This window comes from Simochromis diagramma, unplaced genomic scaffold, assembly GCF_900408965.1.
Source record: "Simochromis diagramma unplaced genomic scaffold, fSimDia1.1 OVJJ01000816.1, whole genome shotgun sequence".
NCBI classification, from domain to species: Eukaryota; Metazoa; Chordata; class Actinopteri; order Cichliformes; family Cichlidae; genus Simochromis; species Simochromis diagramma.
The window spans coordinates 15558418-15575903 of NW_024386908.1; the positions used below are offsets into that span (position 1 = coordinate 15558418).

The 17486-nt window shown below is 42.5% G+C and overlaps 1 protein-coding gene across 4 annotated transcripts; it reads right to left on the minus strand.

Moving 5' to 3' along the window:
* Positions 1-3093: 3093 nt before the first annotated feature.
* Positions 3094-17328, minus strand: vezt (vezatin, adherens junctions transmembrane protein). 4 transcript variants are annotated; one of them, XM_040035662.1, is made up of 12 exons: positions 17074-17328; positions 15958-16095; positions 11309-11392; positions 10990-11174; positions 9911-10195; positions 8493-8639; positions 7957-8104; positions 7088-7452; positions 6756-6949; positions 6381-6487; positions 6010-6217; positions 3094-5763 (listed from the first exon to the last, which is right to left on the minus strand). In XM_040035662.1, the coding sequence occupies exons 1-12, from the start codon at positions 17107-17109 to the stop codon at positions 5204-5206; spliced, it is 2457 nt and encodes an 818-aa protein (XP_039891596.1). In that variant the 5' UTR covers positions 17110-17328; the 3' UTR covers positions 3094-5203. The 4 variants fall into 4 exon arrangements, with proteins under 4 accessions (XP_039891596.1, XP_039891595.1, XP_039891597.1 ...); XM_040035661.1 differs by having other exon boundaries at positions 8493-8651; XM_040035663.1 differs by lacking the exon at positions 17074-17328 and adding an exon at positions 16677-17066 and having other exon boundaries at positions 8493-8651.
* Between the last annotated feature and the right edge of the window lie 158 nt (positions 17329-17486).

The following is a 17486-nucleotide window of genomic DNA, read 5'->3' on the forward strand; positions in this document are numbered from 1 at the left end:
GGGTTGTGGGAGTCCTCAGTATGTGTTGCCTTCATGGACACCTGGGATTTTTTTCTTGTTAATAAAACTAATTACATTAATATTTTATTTGTAAGTACAGAGGGACTATGTTTTACTAAAACAAATACACATATTATCTCAAAATATTTAATTATAATATAATTAAATATACTCACACCTAGTGAGTAATCATATATAATTACTCAATAGTTGTGAGTCTTTAATTAATTTAGAAACATTTATTTAGTAAACACGATACAAATGGAAATAATAAAGGTTTTTATTATATGTTGACCCACGGGCACTCTAAAAACCAGGAATAGGTTTAATCTCCCTGCAATTTCAGTTTAAATAGTACTTTCAGTGTGGTGGCACATGCTTGAATGCTTAAAATTAATTATTAAATGACCACACCCTTAATGCACCACACACTGACTGCCATGTTTGGTCTTTAGCATTTGTTTAGCAGTTAACTTGTCTGCCAAATGAACGAAGGTATGATTTGGAATATTTTTTTATAATGCGTGGAGTTTAAAGACGTTTGGTCAGAAACCAGAGCTTTATACGCAGCCCCTGAAGGCATCACATAGTAAAACATGCCGAATCAGCTGAAGAGGAGCTTTAACACCTGAGGAACCAACAGATGTGATATACGAATAATTAAAAGGATAACAAACGAGCTTATCACACTAAAGAAGAATTGTTTTTCTTTCTTTTAACACAAAAATATAAAATACTATTTTTTTTTACAAGTTTAATCCTAATATAAGGACCGGGGAAGTTCCAGAATCCGCCACTAGGTGGCAGTAAACACTACAGTAAACAACCTTTATAAAACAATGTAAACACTATAGTTGTACACATGTTTGCAGCATGTGGGTGGCCTAAATGCTAGTGGCCGACGATAGTGACTGTTATTGAATGTTTAAGCAGTTAAATTTAACTGTTAAAGCTTTTACATTTTTGTTGTGTTTTTACACAAAAAGTGATCACATTTTCCTCCTCACTACCTATCAGTGCATTTGATGTGCACCTATACAGCAAATTTTAACTTCTTCCTATTTTCAATAGCAACTCGTGTGATAAATAAAGTTAATCTCAACTAATTTTCTCCCTTATTTAGTTTAAAAGTTTTATTTCGATACAACTCATTTGGAGATACTGTCTCCGAGTAGCATAGATGGTGTTATTTGTTATTTTCTGCTGGTACCTTAGCAGTTTGAAGTGTTTCTCCAGGATCACTTGAACAGATCAGATTCAGGCTGGCTATGGGGCAGGTCGAGAGACAAAGAAGCCTTTATCTCTTAATGATTCAAACTTAAACCATAACAAAACTGTATTATACTGAACAAAGAGCTCAGTATTGCTTCCATGAAATTGAACTTTGTCAGTGCAGTCTCTTTGGAGATTTTAAGATGTCTCATTAAGTCAGAATTGTAGATTTCTCAGGTAAATATCCTGCAGTTACAGAGTCAGGAGGTTCTGCTCCTGGTTGTGTCATGAGGTTTATTATAGTTTGTGTTTAACTTGTTTTTGGGAGTGTTTTTTAAGCTGCCGTAAGAAATTAACTTCCCACTTCTGGGATAAACAAAGTTTATTTTAATGGCTCTCCTACTTAATTTGGTATGGTTTATAAAAACTCACCACACACTTTGTTAGGCAAAATGTTCAACTGTTAGTTAATGCAAATGTCCAATCATCCGCAGCTCAGCGCATTTAGGCATGTAGACACGAACGAGACAACCTGCTGAAGTTCAAACTGAGCATCAGATTTTAGTGACTATAAATGTGATTCGGCCTTTGAGCTGACAGGGAGGCAACAGTAACTTAAATAACCACTTTATAACCCAGTTACGAGGAAGAGAATCTCTGAACGCACAGTACGTCAAATCTTGAAGCAGATGGGCTACAGCAGCAGAAGACCACACCGACTGCTGCTCCTGTCAGCTAATCCATAAAAGTTAATTCTGTTAATCTGGACATAGCGTTTTTAGTGGGAGTAACGTTTTGTCACTCATCCAAGCGACTTCTTCAGTCTGGACTGAAACGTTTCTCCCACTGAAAACACTACGGCCAGATGAACAGAATCAACTTTTTGGGATTGATTTGTCTGGATGATTGAGCATGCATCCTGTCAGCTAAGAACAGGAAACTGAGGCTCCAGTTAAAATAGGCTCACCAAAATAAGACCACAGAAGATGGAAAAATGTTGCCCAAGTCTTGATTCTTGATGTGACATTCAGGGTTAGAATTTAATGTAAAAATCATAAAAGCATGGATCCATCCCTTCCTTGTATCCATAGTTCAGGTTGCTGCTGCTTGTGTGCAGGACATGCACACTTTTACCTCCTTAGTACCAACTGAGTATTGTTTAAACTCCATGGCCTACCTGCATATATTCTTTGATTGTTGCCACCCCTTAACGGCCACAGTGTGCATATCTTCTGATGTACTCTGTACTCAAACGCCCTCCATAGTCCAACGGAGCACCTTTAGGATGCTCTACTGGAAGCCATCTCAGAGAAATGTTACCAGCACCTTATTGAATCTGTGCCATGTAGAATTATTGCAGTTTAGAAGACAAAAAGAGGTCCAATTCGGCACTAGTAAGGTCAGCTGAACAGATACAAGATGAATAATTGTAACTGATTCAGGCTGTTTTTAAGATCTCTTTGAGCATATGTCTGTTCTTGGTTTTTGGTGAAGTGCCTTACTCACACCTACATTAACTCTTTCCACCATGAAGACCTTCCATGTACCCCAATTAAAGTGTTTTAACACCTCAGTATACATCATTAAAAATGAGATTTGATGACCATTAGAAGGGCAGAGATACCCCTCATTGACTTCTTAATGCATAGCCAGGCTTGAAATATGACCAAAACAAGTGTCAGCTCTATTTGGCATTCACAGAGGAAAGAGTTAGGGTTTAGTTTTAGTTTAGTTAACTAAAAGTAACTTTAGCAGCTACCTCTGCCCACTGCAGATCTAAGTGTTTGCCTCCAAAGCCAAGAGGGACCCAAAAAAGGCGCAGCAGCAGCTGCAGCTGTTGTAAGTCAGGCAAGAACAAAATCCCACACGAAACAGATCAAATAACCGACCCAACCTGTTCTTTAACCCCGCTGTGACACACGGGCGTGAGGACAAACTTCCAGGATGGTTTTTTATTTCACACTGAAAAATGTAGGAGGGGGGTCAGGAGGACAAGGCAGACACGGTGACAGGAGAGAGGGCTGGTTGGGTTGGAGGCGGGGCCAGCATCAGGGCTGTCAGACAAATGAGAGAAATACACCTTTGTTTCTTTTAATACCGTACCCGTAGAGGTGAACGTAAACTCACAGCAGATCATTAAACTCACACGTTTGAGCCCGACCCTTCTGCTGAGCGTGGCCCTGTAAACACTGACGCAGAGAAAGGGGATCGAACTGTGAGCAGTTCAGAAAACGTCACTGGAAACAGGATTGTGGACGCACGTTCAGCTACATGTCACCTCCTCAGAGTCCCATCAGGGGCACAGAAGCCCCCACGAGGACAAAAATAAAAGCGCTGATTGTAAAAATAGCTTCACTTCCTTTTCCCGCAGAGCTGCCTCTCACACGGATCCGTAAGAAATCAGCTGATTTGACCTTCAGCTCCTCGGTGTGTGTGTGTGTGTGTGTGTTCAGACAGAAAATCGCTCCTGGACAGATTTCACTGTGTATTTTACTCCCTGAAACATTAAGGCTCAGATTTCCTGATGTGTATTAAAAACGTTTGGATTCATATTTAGAAACTGGCTAAGCATGTAGAACCTGCAGTACACTTTTTTTTTATTGTTTTATTTAAGTTGGTGTTAGTGTTGAATTCCTGGTTTGAGATTACTTCCTGTGAGTACAGTTCCCCTGGCATTTCCTCATCTGCTCCTCTCTCAGTTTTGTCTTTCTCTTTGTGTCTCAGGCTCAGAATGGTGTACTACAGAGCAGGCTTAAAGCCTCTTTTCACCAGGCTGAATCACCATGGCAACCTATGCTGGACCAGGCATAGGTTCAGAGTTTTGTTTAAAATCTGTGAAAGCTTTTTTTTTTAACGCCACAGGACAAAAAAAGATTATCATCTCAGATGTTTACATTTATAAGTCGTCTCATGGCGAGATGTATTTATTTTTTTCCAATGGCGAGAACAATCTTCCGTTGGAAACCCACTGAATTGAGAATATAAAAAGTAAATTACTTTTAGTTTGAACCAAAGTGATTCCTTCGTCAGAGAGCGTCAGACCTGAACACACTGAGTCACCTTTTAATATTTAAATGTCTGCAGCGTTTTGGAGCTCTCGTGTGCAGCTGTCGAAATAAACAGCCTCACGCAGAGCTGTAAAACAAATGTTAATTTTAAGCCACCTAAAGCAGAGAAAGCCTGGTTATATTGAGCTTTGTTGGCAGCTTGCCCCTCTGTCTTCATGTTTAATGCCAGCATTGTTTAATGCAGCTTGGTTCGTTTTGGGTTACTTCCTGCTTTACTGAAGGTTAGCTTTGTGTCCTTTACCCGATTCCCTGACTATTCTCGCCTCTTAACTGTGTTCAGCTGCTGTTATGCCTCCCAGTACTTTTAGATACTTATCTGTCTCTAGCGTCCTGTATTTGGGTCCAAACTTTGCAATTTTTAAGGAGTTCTAAACCTTTATTGGATGAGAACAGGTGAGAGGAGACAGGAAAGGAGGAAGAGAACTAAAGGAAGCCATCTGCAGCCTTTCAGCCTGCAGGTCGCTTGTTATTCTTTATATTATGAATCAATTTTTTCAAATTTTATCCAATTTTATAACATTTTTCGTGTTATTATTATAAATGAATAAAATCAGATGACTGTGGGGGGGTTTCTGCCTGAACACACAGTGCAGCTCTGATTTAAAGTTAAAAAATGTGCAACTAAAACCGTTTTTCTTCTCATACAATCAGAAGTTTCTTCCACATCTACAGAGCGACTGTGATCACGTTTCAGAGTGTGGATGACACCGGGGTCTGCTGACCTCAACACTGTAAGGTCCTCATGTTGTTATAGTGGTTCTGGTACCTGAGTTTTAACAGCAAACAGAGCAGTAAGAATTGTGGGTAATGTACAGTAATGTGGACGGATGGGTGACAGAGAGTGTCGTGGGCTGGATTTTCTCTGATGTAACACAGACATAAACACTGTCTCTGCTTAGTGCTCGGTTAAAGCGGTTTCATCTCTAGTCCTTCTCTGGGTTTTGTCTGTCTCTGCCCTCTTCGTCGTCCCCCTCTTTCTCCTCCTTGTCATCATCATCTCCGAACGTCTGCTCCTCCATGCTGATGAGGGAGTGTGAGCGAGCAGCCACCTGAGCTGCGAGGGCGGAGCTGAAGCTGAGCGCCTCAGAGCCGTGGATCTCCGTCAGTCTGTCCATCACAGAGACGGCGCAGACTTTAGGCTTCAGGAAGCAGTCCAGGCCGTTCTGCCCCTCCCCCTCCTCCAGGACGCCATCATACTGGTGCAGCTCTGACGCACCTCCTCCTCCTCTGCTGCAGACAGACGTTCCTCCCATCTCTGATTGCTCCACACCGCAGCTGAACTCTGTCACGGGGTCGGTGGAGGGGTTAGGCCTCACCCCATCGTGTCTTCCTTCCTGCTCCTTCTCTTCATTTCCTGCAGAGCGCTCTGATAGGTTGTTTCCTCTGTCGATGGCAGGTTCTCCTTTGCCCACAGATGTCAGATCGTCTGACGGCTGTGTGGAAGGGTCTGAACCCTCTGTGTGAACCGAAAGCCCCACGGCGGCTGCGAGAAAGAAAGAAAGACATGGATGATTTCAGTCACATCTGCTGGTGGGGAAACTTGTAGGAGTAATAATTATTTATTAGGCTCTGCTGCTAACTATAACATAACATTAATAAGGAACATTAGCTCAAAATTTGAGTAATAATTATTCGTTTTGCCTGCATGCATTTAAAAATGTACACGCAGATTTTATGAACTGTCATCCTGAGGATCAGTAGACGCGTTTTTCGAACGTCCAGTGCAGACCTTGGTCGCTGAAGAGCAGCTGCTTCCTCTTCATCCTCTCCCCCTCTGACGCACGGAAGCCCAGGACAGCTTTCAGCTCAGACAGGACGCGACGGGACTCCTCCCTCTCCCGCCGCTGCCGCTCCCGCTCCTCCGGTGACAACATGTCAGACCATGACCCTCTGCCTTCGCCATCAGAGTCCGAGTCAGACACGTAGGCCTCCCACTCCTGGTCGAATAAAAGAGTGGGAGAGGCTGACAACAGGGCAATAACTCATCAGGGGAAGGGGCACGAGTTATACACATGGTTTCCTGTCCTGACAAAAAATACTCAACAATCGTGCTAAAAATAGCTTCAGATTTAATGTTAAACAGTCGACAGCTGATCTTACCAGCTCCTCCGGCACGGGGTCTCTGTCCAGGATCAGCGGGTAGGATGGAGGAGGATCGGGAACCTCAGGTGGAGGAGGACTGCACTGCTCCAGACCCTCAGCGCTGGCTACACAGAAAGATTTCAGACTAACATTATTGTGGGAAAGCAACAGTTTGGTCACTGTGCAGACAGCTGTGCTATGATTGGTCTATTTCTTGTCCTACAATGTGTTTAAGCAACTTCCTTCATGACCGGCAACAGTCTTGAGTCATGGTAAAGGAAGGAGGGATAAAAATAGGCCTGAAGTTACGTGAAACCACTGAGCTGATAACGTGGAAGTCACTGCGATGCCTTCACAGGTCGAACCTGACATTATGCGTTTGACCCGCCTCACCTGTACAGGCGTTGGCTCGTCTCAGCATGCGCTCCACCTGACTGATGGTGTCCTCCCAGCAGCCAGTGCTAGCCTGCATGTGTGGCTGCAGCTGGTGGAGCCGGTCGCTCAGGTCCTGGTAGCCCTCGAGCGTCAACTCCGTCAGCTCCTTGGACACCATCAGCTTCTCCAGGTCGTCCTCCAGGATGATCATCCTGATGATGACAAAGAAAGAGGTTCTTTATACACAATTTTCTTCTATATGTTCTGCTTTGTTGCTATGGTGACCTGCTATCTCTGAATGGTACACGGTCTCCTTTTATTTAGAACGAGATTATTCAAGGTTTTCTCACTCGCTGAGCAGCGCTTTCAGGTGCAGCTGCAGGCTTCGGATGGAGGTGTGGAGGGTGTTGAGCTCTCGGCATTTCTCTCTGGCTCGCCCTGTCCTGTCGCAGCCTGTGGTCCTCGGCTGGGTCTCAAAGTGTCTGTGAAAGTCAAAGCTGCGCTGCACTTCGCCGAGACAGCTCGCCAGAGCGTGATGGAGGGGCTCGGTCACGGCGGAGATGGACCGGTAGAGCGGAGGAGGAGGAGGAAGAGGAGAGGAGGCGTCTTCTGTGGGTCTGATTTCCTCAGACTCCTCTACTCGGCTCGGAGAGAGGAGAAGGGCCAGCCGACGGAAACATTCGGAGCTTTGACCGACCCACAGCTGGAACAGCATCTGCATTAAGACAAGCCAATAAACCTGAGATAAATAGCTTCTTTCAGGCGTTCTTGCTTCGATATAACCAACACACTTCCTGTCTTTCTTCAGCACTGCTTCAGGCTTTTGAAAATCAGAAGCCAAAGTGAGGTCCGAGCATGAATAGACTTTCTTGTATCCTAGTTATTTATCGAGCTCTAAAAGGTTGAAGAAAATAAGCGATTTGGCTAAAAGTGTCCGAAAATGTGTCTGAAAATAAACAGGAAACAGAAAGTATATGGCAAAATTCATAATAACGACTGTTTTGGTTAACTGAAATCAGGATTATTTAACAGGGGGAGCAGAGATGTTATCAAAAATCAAAGATTTTTTGAATTTTAGAAAAAGAAACAGACGTCTTTAGGGGAAAAAAAAACCAAAAACTGTGCTTTTCCTGATTTTTGTGTTTTAATAATGAGTGGAAGCCAAAATTGTAAACGCAATGAGAATTTGATTAACTGCCTTTGACCCTTGGGGCTTTACCTTCAAGGCAGGCAGGCTGTAGTCGTCCGTAAGCTCCTGGGCCTGCTCGTCTCCCAGGTGTTCGATACCCAGGCCAAGCCCCAGCTCCTTCAGAGGCACCGCAGACACGTAGTTGGTCACATTATCGATCTCAGAGTTCAGAGGGAACGTTGATGGGCGTTAAGGACAAGTGATAGAAGTGTGGAAAGTTTCTTTTGCATAAATACATAGAAGTTTATAAATTTCTCCTTTTATATAGATCTGCGTGGATCTTTTCGAATAGTTTAAAGAGGTAGCCTTGACTGTCATCAAAGGAAGCTTTGGGATTTCCACCCACACCATCAAAGCCTCAACCTTCAAAGTCAATCACATTTCCCTCAGATATGTGACCACGCTTTGATGACAACGATAAATTCAATTATGAGTGCAGTAAAGGACATTCAAATACTGAAGAGAAGAAACTGTCTAAATTCAAGCTCCTAAAAGCTTAAAAATCATGAAAATAAAGAATTCACTGACAACAGCATCCACTCCCAGTTATCTCAGGTAAAGGATATGCCTTGAGCATGTGACAGGTGGCCCTGCGCGATGCCCTGAAGGCCGAACGCAGCGCCCGGTACAAGGCCTTTCTCAGTCCGATGAGCTGCTGGCCACGTAGCCCCGCCCCCGGCCCCGCCCTGCTAAAGGAGCTGGCCGCACTCACCCTGTCGAGCAAACTTGACAAGTGAAATGTGATACAACTGTGGAGACGTCCCAAAGAGGCAGGGGGGCAACACACAACACTGAACAACACATCACAGAAGACGAGACAAAGACACTGAGACGGGTTAGAAACGCTTTAGTGTCAGAAACAAGCAGGTGTGACAAGAACAGCTACGTAACTCAACACATCATCTTTTCTTAAATGAATCAATACTTGAGTATTAATCCAAGCTAGCAGCATGTAAATAGCTGTCCAAAGGTAACCAAATCCATCCTCCAGCAGCTTTTGTGTAAAAAAGGTGGAGGCGAAAGAGGACCTCTGCAGGTCTGTTAGTCCTGGTTTATTGCAAAACACTACAATATAGTGATTAGAAGATGAAAATTAGAATATTTTACATATTTTAAACAAAGTTCTAGAAGCCGACGGACAACTTCAGGGAAAAAATAATTTGATAAACATATCACTTATATGGATGGGTTCAAAAATGACTCCACTTGGTCACTTAGGGGTTAAAAAAAGAAAACGCTCATCATCACTGACTCCAGTAAAATGTGGACACAGAGGAGTACACAGAGACATCAGAGGAAAACAATCAAGATTGTGCATATATGTGTGCCCTTGTAATCATCTGAAATGACTGTGTGTGATGGGATGCACTACCAGGAGCTCCACACTGTTCTTTCAACTTCCAAGCAGAAAAACCGAGCCGTTCAGAATAAAAGACCTGAAAAAGTGTGCTATCAGCAGGAAGCATCACTGATAAGTCAACCAAATGTCAGGCGCTGATAGTTTACAACTTGTTTTACAGTAAAATGTAGACTGTTCGAAAAGCTGTGAGTAACGTTACAATATTTGCATGTAGCATGTGAGCACATTTGTCAAATCAGCCATAGATATATATACGCAAAGATGCCCTTTTATATTAAAAGAGTGCTTATATCTATGATTATTAGCTTCTAGCAGCTAAATAACCACCAGGCACAGTGAACTATGAATTTTTGCCAGAAGGCATTTTGTTTTATATTGTGATGCTGATTGTTTTCCCCTTGTTTATTGACTGTGACATACAGTGCATCATGCCTACAGACAGACAGAGACCACAGTAGGCTAAAAATCAACGATTAACCAAGATAAACACAGAGGATAACTAATGGTTAGGACACAGAATTAGTTTAGCATAAACAGTCAAATATGGGACAACATTCTGTAAATGCCCGCCTTAACTACACTGATCGGTTGATGTGTGGGTGGATGTAAAACAAGCACACTTACAGGGTGAAACCTCTGGAGATGACTTCAGTCTCCTGCACCAGACGCAGGGCTTTTCGGGACAGCCCCGTCAGGGTCTTGCCGTTGTGAACCAGAGTCTGGAGCTGGGTGGCCCTATTGTGGACGGCTCTCTGCATACGGCCCTGTCTCCACAACGTGACCATCCTCAGTCCCACCCAGCCCAGCAGGGCCAAGCCCCACGGAGCTGCAGCCAGCGACCACAGGCCCCCAGACACGGAGCAGAGCCCCAGCAGCACTGAGGCCAGGCCGACCAGCCCGGCCATGTCCCTGAGAGACGAGCACAGGGAGGAATTATGAGCCTGTCAACATTTATATGTACTGAGCCCGGATAAAAGGGCAGTGTTAGATTATTAGAGTTCGGGAGTACGTGGGAGTAAACGGCTGTGTAATGTCTTCTGTGGTTCTGGAGTCACATTAATTAAAGCTATAACGATCATGCACCACATCATCCTGTGTGTGATGCAATTTATATCTGCACTGGATTTTCTCCAGCATCAGCATTCATCAAACATTGTTAAATTCCTGTTTTTGAAGCTCTTTGATGTAAACCTCCCACTAAGATGCTGAATTTTCATGAATCATTAAAAATAATGAACACAGAGGTTCATTCTTGACCTCATAGAGACCTTTTCACTTAAAAGCTTTATGAAACATCAATTTTAGCCAAAAGAATTTTGAACTGTAAGAGCTTCATTGACAAACTAAGACTATTCACCTGTAAAACTTAATAATAGAGACTTTAAATGCAACCAGCTTTATAAAGACAATAATCCTTATTTATTTTCTGTCAAACTTTAGTGCGGCCCCTCACTTCATTGACCACTTGAAACAACACTCCCCTTAAAGGCCACCTGCCATTTAAGCCAGTTTTCCTATGATTGAAGGTGGCGCTTCTGTGCCAATGAAAGCCTACAGAATAGCTAAGTTTCATATGATAAGAATTTTGGTCAAAAAATTTGACATTTAGTTTTGTAGAAGATATCCAATACCTTGGATGCAAAAAACAGTCATTCAATATTTGTGAAAGGGAGTTCTCGACTGTCTGTTTCAAAGTGGCGTACCATAGGGAGGGCTTGGCGATGAGGCTCGGTCTAGGTAAGGTGTTCGCTCTGCGAGGCGAGCCAGAGGGTGAGGAGCCGAGGGTGAGCAGACTCGGGTCTAAGAGCTCGATCAGCTCCACGTCCTCCTGCAGCAGCACGTCCTGGTCCAGAATGCACCTGACCGAGTACTGGCCAAACATGCAGTCCTGAAGAGGGCAAAAAAAAAGTTTATTTAAAAAACAAAAAAACAAAAAACAAACAAACAAAACAAAACAAAACAAAACAAAAAAAAAAACACGAACTTAGGCGCTGGTTTCAGTGCCAGTCTTCCTGCACCTACCAGCTTCTGGTCCAGCTTGCGAGATGCTGCCGCCTGGTGAAATGGGCTCCATCTCCATAAGGCCTCAGCCAGTCTCCACAAGCCCTGCAGATTACACACAAGGGAAAGGTTTGGATCATTTAGGTCAGGATTCCATTCCAGCTTCATGCAATATTTTATCCCGCCAATAGTAAACAAAAGAATAAAAGTGAAATATCCCACTATGAATCACCTCTATGACTTTTTATTTACCAACACATTTATTACATTTTTAACACAAAGCAAACAAAAGAACAAACAACTGGTAGAAAACCTCAATCAGGACAACAAAGTACACAGCTATCATAATGAAAAAAGGCTATATTAATTTAAAAAAACACAAGAAAAACATCAATACACGATAAACAACCATTCTCTACTCTCCGATCCAAATACTTCCCTTCAAAAATTTCAAATTTAAGTGTGTCATTCAGTTCAGTGACTCAGATGCACTGGAAACCATTGACCTGCTGGATCACTGCTCTGCACCCACATGTCTTCAGACTGTTTTGGTTTGCTTCGAGTCCCAGAACGAGTGTGCAAACACACTTCCCAAAAAAAAAAAAAAAAAAAGGAAAAAAAAGGAGTATCCCAGGAGACAAAGCCTTTCAGGCAACCACAATAAGTGCAATGTGTGTTTGTGAAACACCCACGAGTCTTTTATATCAGCACCAGGGCACGAAAGCCACACAACCGCTTCACTTTGATGAATTTCTAGTTTAGCGTTTACACTTTCTGCCTAAACAAGACTACCTTTTATCCCTTCAAAATGCAGGCCGGACAGAGGAAAAGGACGGGCTCCTTTGATTCCAGAAATATGAAAAGTTTGTACGCCCTTCATTCGACACAATGCAGACACACTTCTGTTTTATTTCTCGCTTCCTAGGAGCCTGGATTCCTAGCACAGTAAAATATACGATTAACTGAGACGGCGAGCCTCTGGCTTTTTGGTATGTTGTAACGTATTTTTTCATGTGCGGCTAAAAAAACAAAAAAAAACAAATCCAACCCGTGTACTAGTCATGAATGGGATTTTCTTTTCACTAATCTGCTTAGTGTTGCTTAGTGGTATCAGTGAAATGCTTTGTTAAAAAAAACAGGACTCATTTTGAAAGATGTTTTCGGCCTGGAGGCTTTGGTTCTTGTTCTGCTAATGTTACAAAAAAAATGAAGGCCAGCCTGGAGATTAGCGTGATAACATTATCTGAAGTCTGCATGTGCTCCAGTTTACAGCAGAAGCAGGGGGTTATTGATCCGACATGAGCAGCCAGGCCACTCTGACCCTTTTTCTCTGGGGATGAAAAGAAAAAAATCCAAAGTGTTATTAGTCTAAAGGCTGCGGTCGTATTGATTACTGATCAGAGAGTGAGTCTAACCCATCACCATGTGTGCTGCCAGTGTGGACCACAACTCTGTTCACTCTGGTGTGGAAAGTATAATGAACACCTGAAATACCTGTGGCTTCTGCATTAACAGCAACATGTAGTTCTCAGGTTACAGTGCAGGGTTTTCAGCTACGATGTACCTGTGGTGCAGATTTAACACAGAAGCATAAATGCACTGTTGACTGTCTCCGTGGCTGTGAGTCAGCTGCCTCCAAACGTGCTGCGTTTGCAACTTCTTAAATATTCTCCAGACAAGCAACCTCCATATAACAGCGATTAAAAACACAAAACAAATTCTGAATATAGTAAAAGCAAAACCAAAACGAAAGATTTCCAACAATATAAGAACAAAGCTGAAATGACCAATCTAACTGAAGGTAAACTCAAAGCAAGCCTCAAAATGAAACTGAAAGAAAAGCTCATTTGAAAATGCAAAATTATAACAACTCTGGAAACACAGAAATAGATCAACCATTTAAACTGAGAAAATGTTTTTAAGAAGTTGGGACAGAGCTGTGTTTACCACTGTGCAGCATTCCCTCTTCTTTTAAAAACAGTCTGTAAACATCTGGGAACTAAAGAGAGCAGCTGCTGGACTTTTGGGAGAGGAAAGTTGTCCTGTTCTTGCCTGATAGATGATTCTAGCTGCTAAAGAGTCCTGGGTCTTCTTCTGGGTATTTTTCCCTTCACGATGCTCCAGAAGATCTGGATTACAGGCAGACTAGTTCAGCACTGTGACGCTTCTACTATGACGCCATAGTGTTTTAACAGCTGCAGTATGTGGCTCAGCATTGTCTTGCTGAAATATGAAAGGCCTTCCATGAAACAGACTGGAACTTGGTGAACTTCTTTAATAAGAAAATCTGCCTTACTCAGATGCTCTTTCTCATTCCCAGCCATGTCACTGACCTGTTACCAATGAACTGAATTATTTGCAAAACGTTCCTCAACCTGTTTCTTTTTAGTACAACTTCCTTTTCTAACCTTTTGTTGCCCCCATCTCAACATTTTGACACATGTCGCTGTCATCAAAATTTTAAATTACTTTATTTTTCCTAAAATGGTCAATTTTCAAGGTTTAAATATTAGATGTGCTATCTATGTTCTACTGTGAATAAAAAAAGGCTTTATGAGATTTTACAGCACCCAACTTTTTTAGAACTGGGGTTGTATTTGGACCTATAATTAAAGTAAGGAAGCACAGTAAAGAAGTAGCTGAGAGGGAAGCATTATTCATTCATCAGTAGTGTAACTTCGGGAATAATGCCACCTCAAAAACAGAATAAACAAACAGCTTATTTTTCAGAATCTTTAAACACGCTGTGCATTTACCCCGTGTTAGGGTCAGGATTTTACTGTAATGAGATCTGTCTATGTGGTCGAATCGTTTTTGCTTCAGCTCCAGCTTTATCTGGACTCCAGGAAACGGATCACGGTGGAACAACCAAAAAGCTTTCCTGCCTGATCTGAGTCCCTCATCCTCCGTGACTCCTTAGAACAACAGTGCACAGCAGGGAGGAAGCATGACACATACGGAAAGTTCCTGAACACCATTTCCCATTTCAGGAAGAGGGGAGGCCGAGTCATGTTGTCCTGAGCTTCCCATCCTCAGACTGAATCACAGGCCGCTTCAAACCGCAGATGTTTACGGTTAGCATGATGAAAGTACCATTAAAAATTCAGGAGTTTAAATCTTTTAATTGCAGGGGAAAAAAAGCATGTAGCACACATGTGATCATCAGCACACACACGCAGGCTGTAAACGGACGCTCACAGAGGCAGGAATTACGTCAGGCAGAAAGCAGCATGTCGGTAATCGTATTCAGGCGTTCTCTTCTGAGAATCAGAGCAGCAGCAGGGAGAGAAAAATATACCTGAATCAGTGTGCAGAAAGCACTGCTCTCAATGTCTGCCCAAAGTGAAACATATAAACACAACTCACGCAACCGCTGTCTGTGGACGACTGCGTGTCAATATGTGCGAGGAGTCAATATCCAGATCAATTACTTTCTGCCTGACTGCACAAACGTGCACACATGCTGCCCGCTCAGGGCTGCAGAAAACATGGTTAGAGCAACAACCTAACCTGATGAGGGCTTGTTTGACAATGAAGAAGATGTTTTATATGACCTAAAACTTAATGTGCAGCCTATCTGAGCTCTAACAGAGAGCTGGTGTCAGAAACTGATCCACGTAAAGCACGCTGCAGTGTTTGGCTCGTAACATGTTCTGAAGGGGCAAACAGATTTTTCTCAGTATTTCTTTTTCGGCTCCATTGTTATTAATGTTAATAAGGATATTGTTAAATCTTATTGCTATTGCTATTTTTTCAGTAATTACAGGCAAATAAAAGGACAGGTTCCACCGTCTGAAAAGTTTATATCTAATAGAAAAATTAACCTTTTTTGGACTTTAGACTTTTAATACCTTAAAGATCTTAACTTTTTTCACTATTTTCAGACACTTTATAGACCAATGAATAAATGAAATGATCCAAAAATAAAACAAGAAATATTATTTTTGTTACTAATTTATGCAACATATTTAATATATATGTAATTTCTTGTGTTTTATGTAATGTATTTTCCTTCTATGGATGATGATTATGCAATAAAGATTAACTGACTGTAAGGTCGGAGCTGGATGTCAAGCAGTCTCTTGTTTATAAATTTATTTTAAGATGAATCTGTGTTCCATTCACTCAACCGTGTAACACATTTTTGTTTAACAAATGGCCAGAAGTGAGATTACAAAAGCACAGACTACTGTTAATTTGTGCATTTATTTCATTTTCAGACATTTTATAGACCAATCAACCAGGTAAATAATCAACAAAAAAGAAATTAAGAATTATTCCTAAACTCAAATATCCTATTTTAAAACTAACTTAACATTGGATTTTAGTCTGACTTTGTAACATTTTTTCCACAGAGGAATGACGCAAAACTGTTTTTATACATTTTAAACAAACTAATTATGTTCTTCAGCTAACAAACACATTGCGTCAAAGATCCCTGTGGTTTTTTTCCCACCCTTTTTGAAGAACGAATAACTGCTTTTATGTTCTTTGTCACTCATGGATAGTGTTTTTTTAATAACAAGTTCTATCTACAAAGCCTTTTATTGTATTTTAAGATCATGTCTCTGTCTGGTTTGTGTGTCACTTGGGAGCAATGTGTTAGAGGTTTGATTTAGATCAAGTGGTTGGTAGTGTGTTGTTTCTGGGAGAGGATATGGGGAACTCACTGAGGTTTTCTGTGGGTCTCCACCGGGAGAGGTGAGGTCTCCCTCTTGCTCGCCATATTCCTCCTCCTGTGATGCTGTCGGACATGCCTCAAAGTCTGTGTGCCCTAGATCCTGCAGATACTGGAAAAGAGGAGAATTCTGCAAAGAGAGAAAGAAAGAGACCGGTTAAGGAGGAGGGGGGAAATTGCATAAAACAGAGCCGGACGGATGAAGACCGGGAGAAGGAGAGGAAATGTGATGATTAGATTAATCAACTGGATTCAGGGTGAGCTGACACTCATCCCGATTTTTGTCCCAGTTTGTCTTGCCGTGAATAAAAAGACGAGGGAAAGGCAGAGACTTTCCCTCAGCTGAGTCTCCACCCTCTCTCCCATGCACCTTCTTCTCTACTCTGGGAGGATGTGAATCTGGAAATCATCTCACACTCACACAGATGTCAGCAGGCACCTAGTTCTTCTCTCCTCAAGTCTAAGCACAAGGTGTCATGTTATAATCCTTTCCTGTCAGAGAGGTATAAACAGAGGTATTGCTGCCTGCTTTAAGAAAGCTCAGAAGAAAATCAGCCATGCAGAAAGCAGAAAAATATCCCCCTGCTAAAATTTGCCCAAACGATGTCTGACCCAGTTCTCCTCCCCAGCTGCAGCTCTGATAAGCCAACATAAAAACGCATATAGCACCAGCCTGGGCAGACGGTTAAACAAATATTAACTGCCACTCACATGCATGGTCACACGAAGTCGCAGCTCATGTTGTCATCATCCTGGATGCAGAGGTGTGTGTGTCATTTTTCAGAACCGACGCATTGGACGTGGTCATCCCCACCCCACCTCTTAGTAGTGATGAAACACCAACAAACAATGCGCACAACTAGCCCGGCTCAGCCCCTTCTCATGACCACCAAAGCTCCTTGGCAGGAACACGGTTAAGCAGCCAGCCAAATATGTGGAAATGCTCAGGATTGGCAGTGCATGGCAACGGGGCAAACGGCAGGACTGATAGCTAGCTCGGCTAGCTAATGAACTGGGCTCGTAGCTCCTATATTTAGTACAGAACTCGAGCGGTATGACAAAGCATCGGTTGCAAGTTTTGCTAACAAACAGGGGTGGTAATACGTACCTCAAACACCACATCTTCATCAAACTCCTCAGTCATTGCTCTCCGCCATCAACACGCAGCCCGTTTAGCATTCTGAAGTTGTAGGCAACAGTAATCAGGGTAGGAGCAGCGGCTGAGAAGTTAGTTGTTAGCCGGTTGCTAAAGCTCGCCTACAACTTCCATAATGCCTCTGTGTCTTCCAAACGCCGAAAACGAACGTTCGGCTCGATACGCTTTAGAGAGCCTCAGGTGGTCACGAGCGGTAGTGTGGTTTCCCATCCGTTAATGCAAGGGGGGCACAGGAGAGTGACGTTTTCGAAAATTAGCGCGCAAAAAAACGGAAGTTATCTTCAAAATAAAAGGCTTCATGTTTTTAACACTGTAGAGTGCTAATATTTTAAGTAAAACAACTGTAATTGCGATATATTTCAATG